At 39.9% G+C, this 20,818-nt stretch overlaps 1 protein-coding gene across 14 annotated transcripts in view; it reads right to left on the reverse strand.

Annotated features, from left to right (window-relative positions):
• The window catches only part of TBC1D4 (TBC1 domain family member 4), a 207,556-nt gene that overhangs the window by 76,113 nt on the left and 110,625 nt on the right, over positions 1-20,818 (reverse strand). For 9 of the 14 annotated variants that reach the window (XM_081549935.1, XM_081549931.1, XM_081549932.1 and 6 more), the window contains exons 2-4: positions 8,870-9,457; positions 6,394-6,483; positions 2,736-2,840 (exon numbers count right to left, since the gene is read on the reverse strand). In XM_081549935.1, the coding sequence (XP_081406061.1) occupies positions 2,736-2,840; positions 6,394-6,483; positions 8,870-9,457 (783 nt within the window). Of the gene's footprint in view, positions 1-2,735; positions 2,841-6,393; positions 6,484-8,869; positions 9,458-16,127; positions 16,566-17,799; positions 18,026-20,818 lie in introns of those variants that run through there. The other 5 variants (XM_081549933.1, XM_081549930.1, XM_081549938.1 and 2 more) reach the window with 4 other exon arrangements.

The following is a 20,818-nucleotide window of genomic DNA, read 5'->3' on the forward strand; positions in this document are numbered from 1 at the left end:
GCCTCTGGAGTCAGGCCTAGAGACAGCCGAGCACAGGGGACAGCATGTGGGAGGACACAGTGGTGAGAGGGAGAGCTTTCAGGGGGACTGGAAAAGCATGAGGAAGGCCCTTCTGCCATGGTAGACCATGTAGATTTTGTCTCTTAATAAGGAGGCATAAGCTGGTCCTTAGTGAGAAAATTTTGTGAGAAAAAAACTACAACATAAGGTAGGAATATAGACAGATGACAGATTAAACCAGTGGCAGGGACACTAGTTAGGACACTAAGGCAATTGTCTTTCTAAAGAAGGTCCAGACTTAGATACCAGACAGAGAGAAAAAGGAAAGCAAGATGGACATAAGAGACATTCTACCTTTGAGTTTATAGCAGGGGTCCCCAGCCATGGGGCCACAGACCAATACTGGCCCATGGCCTGTTAGGAACTGGGCCTCACAGCAGCAGGTGAATGGTGCGCAAGTGAGCGAAACTTCATCTGTATTTACAGCTGCTCCCCATCAGTAGCATTACCGCCTGAGCTCTGCCTCCTGTCAGATCAGCAGTGGCATTAGATTCTTATAGGAGCACAAACCCTACTGTGAACTACACATGAGGGATCTAGATTGCAGGCTCCTTTCTTTTTTTTGGTTGGACGAAAATCGTTTTACAATGTTGTGTTGGTTTCTGCCATACAACAATGCAAATCAGCCATAATTATACATATATCACCTCCCAGTTACACGGTCCTTATAAAATTATCTCAAAATCAATCCCAGTCCCCATCCATGAAAAACTGTCTCCCATGAAACTGGTCTCAGGTGCCAAAATGGTTGGGGACTGCTGGTTTGTAGGATTTGGTAAACAGGTGGATATGGATGGTGCAAAAGAATGCATTATGATTTCTAAATATGGAAGTTGTACAAACGGAATGGTCAAAACAAAATATGACAGGTTTTGGAAAGGTAGGCGAGCAAGGATCTGCAATGGAGGAAGAATCAGTCTTAGGAGGATGGACTGAGGAAGGAAGGAAGAGGGGCAAGTGGGGCGGTGGATGGGTGGGGAATGGGGCAAGATTACCCTACACTCTCATTTTCTACCTAAATCAGTTGGCATTTTCCAGGATTGTGTCCTTGGCTCTCTTTGGCCTTCTTTTTCTTCCCCCTGTGTCCTCATCAATCCCCACACCTTCAATCATTCTTTACACAGTAACTCTTAAATTTCTATCCCAAGTCCTAAACTAAACCTATATAATCCAGTGGCCACTTGGATATCAACATGTGGTTTTCATTGGTATGGCTAACTGCCAAAAGTGAGAACAAAACTTTAAAAGGATCCCTCTGGGGTAAAAACTGTTGAATGCTACATTCCCTAGTCAGAAAGTGTCTTGGCACCAATTCATCTCCATTTCTTCATTATTCCTCAACTCAGTGTCCACGCTGGGAACACGGAAGGCAAGAGTTATTAGGGAGGATTTAAAGTGGATGACCAACAAGGTCCTATTGTATAGCACAGGGAACTCTGCTCAATGTTATAAGGCAGGCTGGATGGGAGGGGAGTTTGGGAGAGCGTGGATACATGTATATGTATAGCTGGGTCCCTTCGCTGTTCACCTGAAACTATCACAATGTTGTTAATCGGCTATACCCTAATACAAAACAAAAAGTTTTAAAAATGAGTTAGCAAAGAGGATGGCAACATGCATTAAGGAAATGAGGAGAATGCAGCCTGGCTTACTCTGTTCTAAGTGGTGGTATTTCCCTGGGGAAAATCCAGGGGGAAGATGTACGTCTAATGAATGCTGTGCTTCCAAGAATGGTAATGTATACATCTAAAGATTTGTGCTAAAATGGTTAGGAGAGGTAACTCAAGTGGAAGAATACGTAAAAAAAAAAAAATTTAGGGGAAAACACTGACATATTTTTAGTCACTCAGAACCATTTCCAACTTCGCCTTACATATTTCTTCGAAAATTCTAACTGTTCCCATTAAAGAGGGGTGGGGTGAGGGAGTGAGAATGCTGTAGAGAAAAATTGGCTTCCAAATTCCAAAGAAAGAAAATCAAGGCTAAAAAAAGACCATAAAGAAAGTGTTTTTAAAATGAGGACAGGGCTGATGAAATACAGAGAAAAAAACAAAATCGCTGTCTACCCTGTTGAAATAAGCATTATCTACTCTGAGATATAGAGCAACTGAGAGAATAAAAGGTCTTCTTTATCTTCTTACATGAGCAATGGAAAAAGTAACCATTCTTCTTCCACGATCAGGCTTTTCCTACCTTTTAAAAAAAACAGCCAACTCATTGGAAAAGACCCTGATGCTGGGAAAGATTGAAAGCAAAAGGAGAAGAGGGTGGCAGAGGATGAGATGATTGGATGGCATCATCGATTCAATGGACATGAACTTGGGCAAACTCCTGGAGATGGTGAGGGACAGGGAGGCCTGGCATGCTGCAGTTGATGGGGTCTCAAAGAGTCGGACACGACTTAGCGACTGAACAACAACAACCACCACCCTTGAAAAATACTCCCAGTAATGTTTCTGGATTTGTTAAACTCAAGAAAATTATCTAGGCTGAAAAATTACCAAGATAATCTGTTTTTGTTTTTCTATTGTGGTTCTGCCTCAAAGAGCAGAAACTTATTTCCGGTTGCCCTCCTCTTTTTCCACTGATGGCCATTCTGTGAGGCTTGGGTCTGTCAGTCTCCCATGAGTCAGAGGTTTGGGGAGGAGCCTGTGGACAGCAGTCACCCCACTTACCAGAGATTCACTGGCACATTGGAACACGTAGCAGATATACTGGCTCAGTCCAGGCTCCGAGGACTCCCGACAAATAAAGCCGAAGTGATCAACATGCTTTATACCCTAGAGAGGGAAGAAGTGGGGTGTTTACAAGATGATGTCCATTTAACCAACACTATGGAAACAGGTCTGTGCTTTCACACTTTCATGAATTTCTCCTTCACAGCACTGTGATAGGGGACATAATGTCAGAGCACACTTATATGGCAGACTTTTGATACATAAAATAAAGGGTGAAACCAGCTCAGATTGCTTTGTTTCTGACAAACACGCTGTGACTTGGGGCCACAGAAGGAAAAACAGGATGGCACGATCCATTGTGTCTTGTAATAAAACCACTACCCAGTGTTTGGCATTAACAGAGTTTTCAATTTATTGGTCATCATTGAGCAAGCAGTCTGATGATTCATCATAAACCCTGTTCTTGTTTACTTAAGGCTAAGAATCATAAAAATGACAACTGTCTACTGAAATGCCTTGCAATTCCCTAAAGTATGCATTAGAACTACTAGAACATTTGTCTATTTATAGACATTCAAGGAGCCACAACTGTTAGAAGATGAATACATTAAAGAAATTACTGCAGATGTCAATGATCCAAATTCACAAATCTGTACTTTCTGAAAACAGGCTAAATAACCTCAGCTACACTTTATAAAAAATTCTGAATCATTTGAGAACTTCCATCAGCCTGAATACATATACACCAATTAGCAGGCAGTAGCACCTTGTGGCCTGGCCTGCTGCAGTCCATGGGGTCGCAAAGAGTTGGACACGATTGAGCAACTGAACTGAACTGAACTGAGCACCTTGTTACTTTAAGAGAAAGCACAGTACTTTGAAAAGTCAGGAAAACCAAAAATTTAAAGTTGTCCTGCAATCACTTAAATTCCAGGGAAAAGAAAACAGGCTTTGGAGTCAGATTTGTGCTTCCACCTTGGTTCAAGCAATTTACTAGGTATGAGATATTGTGATGTGTTGATAAAAAGTATCTCAGAAGTTCCACTTCTCATTATAAAACAGTAGTCATGGAACCTATTCCCAGAAATTTTTGAGACTCAGAACTAAGAAATATCTTAGTTCCTTGCATGTTTGATAAAGAGTAACCACAATTCTTATATTAATAAGCTTCACCTATCCAATGGGTATGGAAAAAGGAAATCAACTCTATAAAAAGAAAAAGTTAATAGGAGGAATGAAGTTATATAGTCCATGAGGTGAAAGTAAATTCCATCTGATACAACTCATTCATGATTATAGAATTGCTTTGACTTGGGACTTCCCAGGAGATCCAGGTTAAGAATCTATACTTCTACTGCATGGGGCATAGGTTCAATCCCTGATCAGAGAACTAAGATCCCACATGCCTGCACAGTGTGGCCAAAAACAAATAAGTAAATAAAATAAAATGGAGAAATAGCATCAACTTAAAAAAAAAAAAAATCTTTGATTAACTTGGCATTAAGTGGGAAAAATGCATAGTACCTCAACAGCTCACCAAGTTTTCAGGCAGTGGCAATGTTCCAGTAAAGAAAACCACTCCCTTATTCCTCATGCTTGCCAAAAATCCAGTCCTACTGATTTTGAAGAAAGAAACATACGTAGGGGTACATGTGAGGAGCCTGGTGGGCTACAGTTCATGGGGTCGCAAAGAGTCATGACATGGCATGTGTTAAAAAGTATGCCTGTTCCCAAATGCGGCCACCCTCTATCAGTGCGATTCTGTGGAAAAGTGATAGGAGTTGGCCACGCAGTGACGGGCAGAGATTAAGCTGTAAGCTGACAATTATTCTGATCAAAGGCCTTTATACAAAACTTCCTCATATTTCAGTCAATTCTTTTTCTTAATTCTTAATGTCAATACAAAGCTTGCTTTAAAAAAAAAAAAGGAAAAGGAAAAATCTTGTTTGAACTGCCAGTTTATATATTTGGTTTGGCTGGTTCTTTTTTTGTTCTTTTTCATTTTTTTTTTTCCCCTTAAATGTTCAGTGAGCATTGCTAGTTTTCTTCCTGCGAGGCTTGGGGTGGGGCTAGGGAGAGGCACAGCCTTTCCCAATGACAACTCTTGCTCTGGGAAACAGGAAATACACAGCTTTGCACATGACTCTCTCCTCAACACTGGGCATGAGGCCCGATATACAGAAATATTCATTCAACATTTATTGAACACCTAAGCATTAAGCTCTGTCTTAACACATCTTATTCTCTGATGTTCTACATTATAAGACACCCACCCTCACAGACCTTATGATCATGAAAAGACCCCCCAGGAAACATGTCCTTACAAGAATGCTTAGTCAATGTATGGCAAAAACTACTACAATATTGTAAAGTAATTAGCCCCCAACTAAAATAAATAAATTTATTTAAAAAAAAAAAGAATGCTTAGTAAATACTATCTTTCAATTAAAGTGAATCATCTTTCTACCAAATTTTTTGTCCTTTAAATAGGAATTTAGAAATTTGCAATATATTCTCCCTAGAGTCAGATGCTGCCTTTCTCAATTATTAGAGCAGAAAGCCTTTATCTTCAGAACATAATTTTAGGTCACTGTATAATAAAACAAATATTAAAACAAAACACTAGAAGTGAAACTACATTAGCTGAGTCTGAGGAGTGTAATTAACAAGATGTACAAAAGGTTGTCATTTTCCAATAGAAGAATATCTGAACATCCTACCCATGGCAGTGCTAATTCCAAAATTCAAAAAAATTTTTTAAATAAGCAGCCTTGATTTTTAACATTAAAATACAGAAAAGTGCATTGGCACGATCCAAGAACCTGAAGGTGCATCTAAGGTACACCTGTTAGGTTATTGCTTTGCTATTCCAGGGACCACCTCGGAGGCATCCTTGCATTTTTAACTTTCCCATATTCAGATTTAGGTACTCCCTCCATTTCAACATCTTCAGAAATTCTTCCTAGGTTTGCCATATAGTTAGGCAGCTCTAACTTTTGGATAGCTGTACTAAATTATTATATTACTATGGTACTTAGAACACTACTTTATGCCTGATATGACCTCAACCACATATAATTGTATCAGTTATTTTTAAAACTTTCATATACACAATATAAGAATTAATAACAAGTAAAAGGCCAAAGATACATACCCAAACCTTCTTTTCAAACTTTAACATTTACATTAATAAACTTGAAAGTACTAGTTCTCCTTTTATTACCTATTATGGTATAAAGAGTAAACATGACTCAGTGATGCCAAAACCCACTGCCCAAGATTCTGAGGAAAACTAACTGAGAAGATATTTCCAAAAGAACTCACCACCAAAAAAATTCCACTCACCCCTTTGATGAAGGGATGCTATGAGGAGACAGGGTTGATGACAGTGAGGACAAACTATTATGATATTGAGAGACCTGGACAGGATTCTGTTACTGGCAGAGACCCAAACACATGAACCCTCTTAAGATACATCCACTTAGCAAAAACCACCACAATATTGTAAAGTAATTAGCTTCCAATTAAAATAAATAAATTCATTTTTAAAAAATACATAAAATTTGAAGGGATCCAATCCCAGTTATTTTATGGTTAATTCAGAAACAAGCCTTAATTGGTTTCCTCAAATACTATAACCTACTTCAATACATACCTGGGAACAAGAAGAGATATCTTTAAAATTCTTTTCAAGCACAACTGATTTAGTGTCTGGACTGATAAGGTTAATCTCAAACCGTCCAACCTTAAAAATAAAGCATTCCAATTAATTTCAACTTACCAAGAACCTAATATCTTACTTTACAATTAAATATTTGACTAATAATACAGATTCAAATGCTCTATACAGGATATATGGGCTTCCCTGGTAGCTCAGCTGGTAAAGAATCCACCTACAATGCAGAAGACCCCGGTTCGATTCCTGTATCGGGAAGATTCAGTGGAGAAGGGATAGGCTACCACTTCAGTATTTGGGGGCTTCCCTTGGAGCTCAGCTGGTAAAGCAGCTGCCTGCACTGCAGGAGACCTGGGTTGGATCCCTGAGTTGGGAAGATCCCCTGGAGAAGGGAAAGACTACCCACTCCAGTATTCTGGCCTGGAGAATACCATGGACTGTATAGGAATATACAGTGTCAATACCCAACCCCATCAAATTTACAACCTCAGTTATCAGTCATCTGAAAACATTTCTTCCTTTCATCTAGAAATCATGAAATAAGCTGCTCTTAATTTAAAAGAAACCATTTTTTTCCAAACTAGAAGTTATTGTCTTTTCAAAAAAAAAATGCAACCTCTCCTCACTTTATGTTTTCTAAAAATACCAATTATTTAATTATAATTTAAAATCTTACTTTCTTACAAAGGATCAACAGAAAGATATACTTGCAATTGGGCAGATAATTTTTTTTAGTATTTTTAAATAAACAACCATTTAGAAAAAAAAATTAACAACATGGACTCTGGCTAGCTAAGAAAAAGAACAAATCAAGAGAGGAAAGTCAGGGGACTTCCCTGGTGGTCCAATGCTTAAGACTTCACCTTCTAATGCAGAGGATGCTGGTTTGCTCCCTGGTTTGGGAACTAAGATACCACACGCCTTACAGCCAGAAAGCCAAAACATAAAACAGAAGAAATACTGTAACAAATTCAATAAAAACTTTAAAAATCATTCACATAAAAAAAAAAATCTTAAAAAAAAGAGAGGAAACTCAGTTAATATATTACCAAAGAAAAGACTATAGACGCTTTAATCACATGCCTCGAGTTATCAAGAACAAAACAGAACAAGACAACCACGAACTTCTGATAAAGCAAATATTACATTCTGGGACTATTTACCAAGGTACACAGTGCAATTTCCTTCTTAAGGACTCTTTGCAATGGGATAAAAGGACCGTCACTCCTTTTTTCAAGAAAACTCAAATCTGATGAAAACTCTAATCCTCAAAGCTGAGGATTAATTAAAGAATCTCTACAGGGCATTGTTAAGAATTCAGTCCTTTCAAGTGGAACTGGATACTTTCTATACCCTGTACAACTTCAAAAACTACTTTTTAGAATTAAGAATTGTGTTTTACACCTATAATATATAGCTTGCGCCCAATCATTTTAACAACTGATCCAATAAATTATCAGGCCTATGATGTTTCCTAAACCTCTCTTTTGTATGACAGAGTAAATTGGTGTATCCTCATCTGAAAATACAACCATGAGTCTCTGGATTTTTCTTTTTTTCTCTCTAGAAAATTCTGTCTCCTTCAAGAAGATTCACACTCTTCCAGATTCACATCTTCAAACCCTTCTGACTTTCTGCAGTCATTAAAAAATAATAATAATAGATAGCAACATTTACTGAAGAATCACGTGTGTGCTGAATCATGTCCAACTCTTTGCCACACCATGGACTGTAGCCTGCCAGGCTCCTCTGTCCATGGGATTTCCAAGCATGAATACTGGAGTGGGTTGCCATTTTCTACTCCAGGGAATCTTCCCACCCAAGGATTGAACCTGCATCTCCTGTGTTTCCTGCACTGGCAGGAGGATTCTTTACCACTGAGCCACCTGGGAAGCCCTAGTGAAGAATCAACCTAAGGCAAACGCTGGTGATGCTAAGATTGCATGCGTGCTAAGTTGTTCAGTAGTTAACCAACTCTTTGAGACTCTATGGACTGTAGCCTGCCAGGCTCCTCTGTCCATGGGATTTCCAGGTATGAATACTGGAGTGGGTTGCCATGTGCTCCTCCAGGAGATGTTCCCCACTCGGGGATAGAAGCCCGTCTCTTAGGTCTCCTGCATTGGCAGGCGTGTTTCTTTTTTTAAGCCACTAGCGCCATCTGGGTAATCTCTGCTGATTTCCCCAACCAACTTTCCCTGATGCTCCTTCAAGTGCTTCACTCTCTTTCCCTCCCTGCCCTGCTTCCTTTTCTCTTACCTTCCCTGTCTGCCTCTCACCCCTTCACTACTGTCCTTTGCTCTCTTTCTCCAACCTGCCTTCTATGCTGCCTGGGGGACAGGACGGAAAAGTTGGATGCTTCCAGACTGAGGACCAGGGAGAAGCTGGCGGCCGGGCTGCTTCCGGCTATAGCAAAAGGATGGGGAAACACCGGGAGAGCCGGCGGCCAGGACAGCACCTGAAACAGCATGGTTCTGTTCTTCTCCGAGTCCGAGGGCTGCACGTGGCTGGGCGCGCTGGCGTGCCTCCTCCGCGGCTGTGGCTTCTGGCTGTTCTCGTGAACTTTCCGCTGCAGGACCCCCGTGACGCTGCTGCACCGAGACCGGAACTCCTGCTGTTCATCGAAGCCCGAATCTTCCAAAATCCTCTCGGGGAAGAAGACTCGCGAGCTAGATGGCCCAGGCTGGCTGGGCGCGGCAGGGAAGACCGGGTGGGTGTCGGCGGCGGCAGCCCCTTCCTCCGACAAAATGTCGGCGTGGGAGGCCGGCGTCTGGGCCTCGGATCCCGCCTGGTCCTCGCCCGCGTCCCCCGCGCGCGGCTCGCCCTGGAGTCGCAGGCGCTGCTGCTCGTGCAGGCTGAACTTCTCTATGCAGTCGTCGATGAGGCTGGACGGCGCCTTCTTGTGGGTCACGGTCACCCTGCCGCAGTACAGGACCTCGAACTTCTGAGAGTTGTAAAAGGCGTCCTCGTTGTCTTTGCTGGGTTTGGCATCCTCTTTCATGGCAGCTTTCGATAACTGCCTTATGCTGCTGATAACATCGGGAACCTGGAAAAGAATTCAGAACAATTGTTATTATCACACGGAATGCATTCTCATGGTAAGTGATAAAATACTGAAAGTAATAGAACCTACATAAAATAAAGTATGGGCTTCCCTGGTGGCTTAGTCAGTCAAGAATCCGCCTGCAATGCGGGGGACCTGGGTTGGATTCCTGGGTTGGGAAGATCCCCTGGAGGAGGAAATGGCAACCCACTCCAGTCTTCTTGCCTGGAGAATCCCCATGGAGAGAGGAGCCTGATGGGCTACAGTTCATGGGGTCACAAAGAGTTGGTCACGACTGATCAACCAAGCACACAAGACAAAGCATAAACTTAAATTACACTATCGGATATAAGTGATATAAAGATGAGATTGAAAATTTTTATCATTTTTATAATTTCCCCTTTTAAATGTATTCATTTCCCCAAAACAAAGCCATGAGACTCTACAAGCTGCTGCAACCTGTAATAAATTACCACAATATAGCCTTTGAGTACTTCTAAAAGGTATTATTATCACTGATTCAATGGACATGAACTTGGGCAAACCCCAGGAGATGGTGAGGGACAGATAGGCCTGGCATGCTGCAGTACACGGGCTCTCAAAGTGTCAGACACAACTTGGCGGCTGAACAACAACAAAAAGGTATTATGAGGGTGCAAAAGGTTAAAATTAAATTTAAAAAATAAAGTGTAACATGGTTAAGGTACCAACCACCACTGAGCTAAACTAATTAAATTATTATGAGCTTCATCTGAAAGGAATCAAAATTCAACAATAAGACTAAAATTAACTTTCTGAATGAACAGATTAAAGTGAGACACCCCTCACCAGCACTAGCCATCAGAGAAAATGCACAATTAAAACACAGAAAAATACTATCTATTACACACCTATTAGAATGGCTAAAATAAAAAAGACCAAGTACCCACTAGAATATGCAGCAACTGGAACGCCCATACGTTGTGTGAAGAAATGTAAAATGGCACGGGCACCTCAGGAATTTGGCAGGTGCTTAGAAGTTAAACAGATCTATCTCACAACCCAGTCATTCCACTCCTAGATATTTAGGTGAAAGCCCTGAAAATGTATGTTCACAGAAAGCCTTGTACACAAATATTAACAGATGCTTTTGTCACAACATTCCCAAACTCGAAATGACCCAAATATTCATCAACAAGTGAATGATCTCTAATTGTTAAGGAAATGTAAAGCAAAACCAAATAAAATATTAGCTTATACCTGATAAATAATTGTTAAAAAGATATGTGATAACAAGGGCTGGGGAGGATGTGGAAAAAAGGAATCCCTTGAGCACTGTTGGTAGGAATGTAAATCAGTGCAGTAACTATGGAAAACAGCATAGATTCCTAAAATATTAAAAATAGAACTATCATATGATCTAGCAATTCCACTACTGTGTATATATTCAAAAGAAACAGAGTCACTCTCTCAAAAAGATACCTACACCTTCATGTTCATCACAGAACTATTCACAATAGTAAAGACATGGAAACAACCTAAGTTAACCTAGTGAAAGTCAGTGAAAGTCGCTCAGTTGTGTCTGACTCTTTGTGACCCATGGGCTTCTCCAGGCCAGAATACTGGAGTGGGTAGCGTTTCCCTTGTCCAAGGGATCTTCCCAACCGAGGGATCGAACCCAGTCTCCTGCATTGCAGGCGGATTCTTTACCAGCTGAGTCACAAGGGAAGCCCAAGAATACTAAAGTGGGTAGCCTTAAAAAAATAAATAAATAAATAAATAATATATATATATTACTATATGACTTGAACAAGAAGCTAAGTCACTCATCAAATATTGTTTAAATAGCTACGATTAAAAAAATCTGAGATGAACAAAATATTTTGGGATATGAAAACAAATAGAAAGCTCAATAGAAACTTGAAAATATAAAGTACAAACTTCTAGTTACAAGAAAAGTAAGTTCTTGGCGTATCATGTACAGCATGATGACTAGAGTTAATAATACCATATTGTATATTGAAAGTTGCTAAGAGAGTAGATCTTAAAAGTTCTCATAAGAAAAAAAAAAACTAACCATTTTAGGTGAGTGGTGTTAAAACTTATGTTAATCATTTTGCAATATATACCGTATCAAATCATTATGTTGTACCCCTTGACCTAAATACAATGCTATATGTCAATTATATCTCAATAAAACTGAAGGAAAAAAGTAAACAGATAAACTAAAGGTGGTACTGTTGCTGTTTAGTCACTCTGTCGTGTCTGACTTTTTTTCGACCCCTTTATAACTCCTTTGACGGGAAGTGTTAGTCGCTCAGTCATGTCCTACTCTTTGCAACCCCATGGACTGTAGCCCGCCAGGCTCCTCTCCATGGGAATTCTCAAGCAGGAATACTGGGATGGGTTGCCACTTCCTTCTCCAGAGGATCTTCCCAACCCAAGGATCGAATCTGCGTCTCCTGTATTGACAGGCCAATTCTTTATCACTGAGCTAATTGAATTGAACTGAATTGAAAGTCGCTCAGTTAGACTCTTTGTGATCCTACGGCCTGACTACACAGTCCATGGAATTCTCCAGGCCAGAATACTGGAGTGGGTAGCCTTTCCCTTCTCCAGGGGATCTTCCCAATCCAGGGATCGAACCCAGGTCGATCCACATTGCAGGCGGATTCTTTACCAGCTGAGCCACAAGCGAAGCCCAAAGGTGATACATTCACATAAAATGGAATACAACTTATTATCTCCCATCTGGTTTTCTGCAGTAGTCTTTTAACTGGTATCCCTTGCCCGCTTTAATGTACTCTCAAAAGTAAAAAGGATCCTTTTTAAACTTGTCATGGTGCTCATCTGCAAATCCTCCAAGCTCCCCATTTCTTGAGTAAAAGACAAAATCTTTACAGTGTCCTACAGGGCCCTCACTCTCTGCACATGACAAACAAACAGATTAAATGTGCACTGTGGCTACACATCCTCCGTGTGACCTTTAGACAGTCAACTTGCATTTCGTCTTTTCATCTTCACCTCTCCTCTGACCTTACTCCTCCCACCCCTCTCCCTCACTGGCCTCCTGGCTACTCTTTGGACATGCCAGGCACACTCTTCCCTGAAGATCTCTGAACTCCAAGCTCCTCCCCTAGATAACTGGACAGTTCACTCCTCACCTCCTTTAAATCCATGCTCTAGTGTCACCTCGAGGTGGCATCTGTCTCCTGCCCCAAAAGACACACACACACACGCTCTGACAGCCAGCATTCCCCTGGAATTCCACCCCCTCTCCCGCATTTTATTACTCTCTATAGCACTTACCCCTTTGAACATTTTGTGTAATTGATTTGCTAGAATGTAAGCCCTAGGAGGGTGGTGATTTCTGGGTTTTTTCCCTACATTTTTCCTTGTATCCCCAAAGCCTAGAATAAGTTCCAGTACAAAGGAGATCCTCAGTATGTGGACCTGGGACAGGGGAAACCCTTTTTGGTAATTTTTACCTTTGGGAAACAGAGATCATTTTATATGCAGTGTTGCTTCACCTTCAGACATATATGGTATTTCTTTAAATCTACCAGCAACCATTCTAAAACTAGAGTTTCTTCTTTTTCACATAATTATTCAGGATATATGGCCAGAGTATTCACAGTTTAAAATTACAAGACTTTCCACTTGCTAACAGAATATTTTCTAGGGAAGGATAAAGTCCAAATGCTATAGTTTCAGTGACTCACCCTGAACACTTGACATATCTCCAGGGAAGTCAGATGCTTTGTACTAACACATGATCAGCAACCTTAGCCCTCTGTCATTTTCTTTTTGTCTTAGTATCTGACAAGGGCCAAAGCTATGGAGACTGACCTAGACATTCAACCCTGTGGAATGTCTATACAGTGACTCTAGTGGGTTAGGCAAAACCCTAAAACAGATAGCCCCCTCCTCCTCATGAACCATATTTCATCTAATACTTTTCATCCGATTTTGCAACTCTAGTGCACTTAAATTTCCAAAGTCTCTCTATGAAGTGCAGAATAAGAAAAATATTATCTGTAGGATGTTTTTGAACCTGCAGAATTTTTATCTTGAGACAAATATTTCAATGATGATTAGAGTTATATCCTATCACTGAGACTGAAAATATAGTCAGTTCGACCTTAGTTGTATCAGTTTCTCAATATTATATGTTTGTACTTTTTCTCTACTATTACATTGAGAGCTATTATGTGAAGAACTGATTAGTGCTTGAATTTCTATAGTCCCACAGGACACTTCCCTATGACCACAAGTAAAAGCTCAACATCTAAATATAATCCAGTTAATGACCCAGTTGATAGAAGCAAAGCTTATCACTTTGACTAAGCTGAGTAAGTAATTTAATCCTCCAATAATTTGAATTATTAATTGCACCATAAGACATAGATTCTAGTTGCCTTTAATAGCCTCTCTGAGGTCATGACTAAATGCAGCTTTCAATGACCTGGGCTGCAAAGAGGCTCTAACTATGAAACTGATCTAACAACATTCCACTCTATTTTTTCTTCTAAGTGGAAGACACACATGTAAGTTAACATTATACAGCCCCTGCCTACACACTCAGCACCCATACCAAAGGGACTCACTGATAAAGCAAGGACAGTAAAATGTCCTTGGTGAGGAAAGAGTTATCAGAGGACCATGAAAACTTTCTGCTGAGACATTTATTTAAGAGATCAATCAGAAGCAACACAGGAGAAAAAAAATCTCTATCCAGTACTTGCAGGTACACAAGCCGTTTTGGGAAAACAGTATTCTTCTATGTTGCATGAGTGCTCAGTCATGTCTGACTCTTTGCAACTCCGTGGACTGTAGCCTGCCAGGCTCCTCTGTCCATGGACCTTTTCAGGCAAGAATACTGGAGTGGGTTGCCATTTCCTTCTCCAAGGGATCTTCCTGTCCCAGGGATTGCACCTGTGTCTCCTGCATTAGCAGGTGGATTTTTTACCACTGAGAGTATTAACTGACATATATTTAGATTTATATGTGCTTTTGAATGAATGTGACTCCTTACATGTATTGCATCTTACAACATCTCTTTTTCTCTCTAACATTATACTATAAGCCCTTAAGTGAAAGACTGAGTTGGGATGACTTTGTGTCCTAACTAGAGTTTTTTTCCATTTGACCATTGGGAGAGAATTTCATGCTCAGAAGAAACTGAGGGACAGCTGTCAGCAAATAGGAGTATACCAATAGTGAATGACTACCAAGAACCCTGATGAAAGTTCTCCAGGACTGAGATAGGTTTAGTAAATTCCTGTTGCTAATTCATGAGAAATCTGGCACTCCCCAAAATGAAGAGCTGATGCTTTCTACTCTCCTCAGTGCTCACTCCAGCTAGGAAGTGAATGTGTGTGGCAGGAATATCTCCAGATGCTACAGAGACACCTCGAGCTACACTCTCTAGGTGCAGACTCTAGGTATTCTTATTCTTGTCATGGACACACCACTGCTCAGAATCTGCCTACGTGTCACCGAGTCTGATGCGGATTCAATGCCAATTCAAGGTGAAAGTTTCATTTTATGGCAGCACATAATTTTAACACACACACACACAAAACAATATTAAAAAGGGAATTAATAATCCTTCTACTAGGGAATTAAAAGATTTATGGGCTTCCCTGGTGGCTCAGATGGTAAAGAATCTGCCTGTAATGCAGGAGACCCAGGTTCAATCCCAGGATCAGGAAGATCCCTTAGAGAAGGGAATGGCTACCTAGTCCGGTATTCTTACCCTGAGAATTCCATGATCAGAGGAGCCTGGCGGGCTACAGTCCACGGGTTTGCAAAGAGTCTGATGCAGATTCAATGCCAATTCAAGGCAAAAGTTTTATTGTATGGCAGCGCACAATAACAATATTTTTTTAAAAAAATGAATAATCCCTCTACCCAAGAATTAAGAGATTTATACTCTATCCCAGATCTGCCAGGAATTTGTGTCATTCTGCCCCCAAATTTCCTCCCCAGTAAAATGGAAGACTAGATAGATGCTCAATAAGATCTCATCTAAATCCAGATTTCTATGGGCTCATTTTTGCATTGATACCAATATAGGAACAAAATAATATACATTAAAAGGAGATGGAAAATCATCTGTCATTAAGCCAGAAATATTGTAAGTTATTGACATTATTCATTTCCATTAACACACAATAACCAATTCAACAGATAATGAAATAAATTGGGCTTTTTTCAAATGCCTCATGCTATTTAGAAAAACCACGGTGCCACCTTTAGCCAGTGCTTTGTCCTTACACTTTCAGTGATCTCATGTCGATGTATGGCAAGACCATCACAATACTGTAATTATCCTCAATTAAAATAAATTAATTAAAAAAAGAAAATAGAAATTCATTAAAAGTATAATTTCTAAGAGGAAAAAAAGGAGATAAGCTCAAATATCAAAATTCAGACATTAAAGCAATTCTTCACTCTAGAGAAAAAAAATTGCCACTAGGTCCGTGGGTGTCAGAATGTTGTTTCTCATTAATTAATTACCATAATTAGTTATCACACTCCAAGAAATCCAATGGTAATGTAAAAATTACTCTCCACTTAATTTCAAAATAAAATTAATTCTACAGTCACCCCATGCTGATGTCTAAAGGCCTAAGCAAACCCAGAGGTGGAAAAATCACGTGGATACTGAAAAACACAAAGGAAAAGATACCTTTGGTCAGGAAGCCAGCAGAAAATGGGAGCAGTTCTCCAAGAGCTGTGAGTGTGTCAAACTGATACAATCCTCAGCATTAGCGCTCTGTCGCACTTAAGAATTCTCTTTCATTCTAGATAAGCCAGCAGTAATTTTGCTGTATTTGTTCAAATCCACGTTATCACTGTGCAGCCAATTATAAAACTTCCCGGGAATAGCCGTTATTGCTTCAAAAGTAAAGTATTTCCTGACTGTGCAGTCAGGAAACACATTGATTGTTCAGGGCTAAAGAATAGACTCTCTAGCTTTCTTTAAAAAGAAACATTTTAAATTTGAGTACCACTGTCTTTCTTATGCTGTTTAAATAACTGTGAAGTGTCCAAGGCTTATTAATTATGAAAGGAGGAGAAAATTAATCTACAATGTCTTCTTTCCTCATAGAGTTCACTGATAAACAGATGAACTTCAGCAAACATTTAAAAAGTGGATACAAATATGAATATGAAAATAAGCTTCTTAAAGTAAAAAAAAATAACTGGGTAAATTCTTTCACAACTAAAATGATCTTAGCTGCTTGATTCATTATTAATCTTTTTATAATAGTTATAGTAGGCACAGCAAGATTTCTGTCAGCACAAAATAGAGGTGTGTGCTAAGTTTCTTCAGTCATATCTGACTCTTTACGACCCCACCAGACTCCTCTGTCCGTGGAATCCTCCAAGCAAGAATACTGGAGTGGGTTGCCATTCCCTTCCCCAGGGGATCTTCCCAATCCAGGGATCGAACCCATCTCTCTCCTGTATTGGCAGGTGGGTTCTTTACCTCTAGCACCACATGGGAAGCCCTCACAAAAAATAGGGGAAGGGCATTTAAGAAAAGATGAGGAAGAATACTAGGAAACATTTCAAGTAAACTGAAAAAAACCTGACAAAGGAGAAGAACTGATCATTTAAACTAGTCTCAATCAAAGAGAGACAGTAAGGAAAAGAAAATGTATTTGCTTTGGAACTAGTATATGCCATTAGGGAACAGGTAGATTTCCTTTCTAATTCTGTTTTACGTAAGAAACTATTAAGATTAGTTCAGCACGTTAAGAAAAGACTAACTTGGTCATTAAATATCATAATTTCTGTTTGGCTTTTAAAACTTCATCTTCAACCAATGGAAAATAATTTTGGAAGCTATGTAAGTGCCCTGAAATAGCACACTTACATCAAGGAAAAAAATCACCATTATTGAAGAACCCATGAAGATGTTCCAGCTCCAGATACTTGGGAAGCCTGCTCACTCTGTGTTGTCAGTCTTAAGGTGAAGTTGTCTGATAATCTCACTAAGAAATAAAACTGATTTTTAAACCATTTTAACTTTTATCCAGAAGTATTTTGGTGATTCTTTGTATTTGGTTAAATATATAAGTTATTCTATGGTAAATTTGGCACAGTAAAAAAGATATCTGATTATCACTAGATCTAGAGTCCAAATTGACTAGAAAACTGCAGTAGTTTTAAAATCACAGAATTTTAAACTTAAAGGCTCCCTTATGGAATCACCAGTCCCTACTATTTTGTTTTACAGATGTGGAAACAAACGGTTTACATTAAAAGTTAAAACAAGAAAGAAGAAAATAATGAGATTACAAGTAACGAGACTCTTTGGAGCCAAAGAAAGCAAGAATATCTCTACCACTTACACAGCAGTCAGACAAGTTGCTTGAGTTGGAATCTTGGGCTTCAGCCAAGACAGTTTCCTCTCAGACTAGGCTTTGGTTCTTAGATATTCTCAGCGCCTTTGCTCCAAATGGACTTTTTGGCTCACCTCTTCTCTGCTGCTTTCCTGGTGGCCTCTGCGTTAGCTCAAGCATCAGAGACAGAAAGCCCTGTAACTTCCTACCAAGGGCTCTCCTCCCATTCTGTCTCACTGTGCATATCTTTGAATTTCTTCCCCAAAAGATATGGCTTGTGCCTCTATGACTATTCAAATTTTGAAAAAGTGATCAGATGTAAAATAAATAAGGGTAACTCACAGGAAATCCAAGGACTCACGTTTTATATCGATACATTTTTTAATTTATTTTTAATTGAAGGATAATTAACAGTATTGTGTTGGTTTCTGCCATATACCAACATGAATTAGCCATAGGTATATATATGTCTCCTCCCTCTTGAACCTCCCTCCCACCTCACATCCCATCCCACTGCTCTAGGTTGTCACAGACCACCAGTTTGAGCTCCATGCAGGGACTCATGATTTTCTTTTTTTTTTTTTGGAACTTCAAATTTACTCAGCTGAATTTTGTTTTTTAAGATGAAGGCAACTAAGAATCAAGAAAGGCAGAAAACGTTTCCCCTTGTCTGCCTAAACGCAAAATTTAAATTTTCCTCTTCTTAAAGACAGACTCAAATCAGCCCAGAGATGGCAACAGAAAAATCCCCAAACAACCTTTCCTCCATTAGTTCCCTCCCATATATTTACCTTCCCAGTCTGTGGCCCTTGGAAGCCTGAACTGCTTTCCTTTGTCCTTGTTATTATTATTTTTTTTTATAAATTTATTTATTTTAGTTGGGGGCTAATTACTTTACAATATTGTAATAGTTTTTGCCATACATTGACATGAATCAGCCATGGGTTTACATGTGTTCCCCTTCCTGGGACTCATGATTTTTATTAAGAAAATGGAATATCCTCAGTAGTGGCTGACTTTAGTGCTACAGGGAAATAAGACAGAAGATGGGATGGGTGAGAAGTTAGATGGCAAAGGATAGACAAGGATGGTCCTTTTCAAATTCCCTTTCAAAAGCAACATCACTCTTTTAAAAGTCCATAGCACAGCATATTAGAAAAGCACATAACATGCAGTTAGAGGTCTAGCGTTTAAAGCTCATACCAGTAGCTATGATTGTCTGTAGAAAAGATGCCATATCTTTCATAGTCTCTGGTTTCTCATCTGCAAAATGAGACTCGCAATGTTTATTTCAAAGGTAAACTTGGAAAATTAAACTAAATGTACAAATGTGCCTGACACAGTGCTGAGACAGTGAAAGCATTCAACAACAATGTTTAATTGTTAAAACAATGTTTAATTGTTAAAGCAACAATGTTTAATGTTTAAATCTAAAATGTAAGTCTGACATGTGCCATGCAAGGAGATGGAGGAAGTGAGAAGCTGCCACTTAAAAAAAATATCCCTTTATGAAAGTTAAATTGTAGTAGGGGGTATAGAATAAATAACTGAATCATAAAGGATCTGAGATAGTGAAAATTGCCAATGAGAAAGATAATGCAGGAATAAGGGTACAGAAAATTTGGAGGAGGTGGCAGAATAGTTGCAATTTTAAAGAAAAGAGTCTGTATAACACATTTGAGTAAAAAGCTGAAGTCAGCAAGAAAGTGAGCCTTACAAGTATCTGGGGGAGGAACCTTCCAGGCAGATAGAACACCAAGTAGGAAGGCCATGAAGCAGAGATTCCCTGGTGTGTTCAGGGAAGAGTGAGGAGTCAGTGTGGCTGGATGCGAGTGAGGGAGCAGATTATTGGAGGCCCTTGTGGGGAACAGGGGGCATCTACATCCTGCAGGGCCTTGAAAGGACTTTGGCTTTGACCCCTTGATGAGACAGAAAGCCATTGCAGAGTGCTGAGTTACATGTTTAAAGAATCCCTTTGCCTGACTCAGATGATAAAGAATCCACCTGCCAATGCAGGAGACCGGGGTTTCATCCCTGGGTCAGAAAGATCCCCTGGAGAAGAGAATGGCAACCATCTCCAGTATTCTTGCTTAGAGAATTTCATGGACAGAGGAGCATGGTGGGCTACAGTCCACGGGGTCACAGAGTCAGACACGACTGAGAGATTAACACTTTTTTTTTTTTTGCCTGCTGTATGGAGAATAGATGGCAAGGAGGCAGTGGGTGCAGAAGCCTACCATTCTCAGGGTGAGCCAAGGGTGGTTCACACAAGAGCAACAGCAAGGGAAGGGGTAAGAAGGTACAGAGTTCTGGAGATCATTTGAAAGCCATGGTCTACATGATCTGTTGATGGATCTAAGATGGACTATAAAAGGAGGCATGAATGAACTTTATGGGTTTTGGCCAGAGGACTTAGAAAAATGCAGCTGCTGTAAAACAGGATGAGGGATGGGGGTGGGTTAAGAAAGTAGGAGCTTCATTTTGGATTGTTAATTTTGGAAAAGCTTACAGACATCCAAGGGTGATGTCAGTAGGCAGTTGAGTATACATGTCTAGAGCTCAGGGGTGTGGACAGAACTGAGAAAGAAAAACTGGAATGCCCCAGCATATAAATGGTTTTTAAAGCCATGAGATTGGAGGAGTTAATCAAAAAAGTGAGCACAGATGACACAAAGAGACAGAGCAAGAGGGAGAGAGACCTGATGAGCTAGACACAAAGAGAAATATCTCCAGGAACCAAGCCGTGAGACGCACAATGCCTATAGTTTGGGAGATGGAGAAATATAAGTAAAGGAAAATACAGCAAGGGCCTGGGGTAAAACCAGAAAAGAATGGTACTGTAATCAGAAGCCAAGTAGGAAAAGTTTCCCAGAAAGAAGGAGTAAACGCTAGGAGAGCATTGATGATTTTGACAAGAAAAGTTCTGGTGGGGCTTAGGGCAAAAGCCTTCCTGGAATAGGTTCAAAAGAAAATTTCAGGAACAAAATTCAAACATTAGGTACAGACAACCTTTTAGGCATGTAGCTGG

Source organism: Giraffa tippelskirchi, chromosome 12 (assembly GCF_054371585.1).
Source record: "Giraffa tippelskirchi isolate mGirTip1 chromosome 12, T2T-mGirTip1v1.2.pri, whole genome shotgun sequence".
Lineage (NCBI taxonomy): Eukaryota > Metazoa > Chordata > Mammalia > Artiodactyla > Giraffidae > Giraffa > Giraffa tippelskirchi.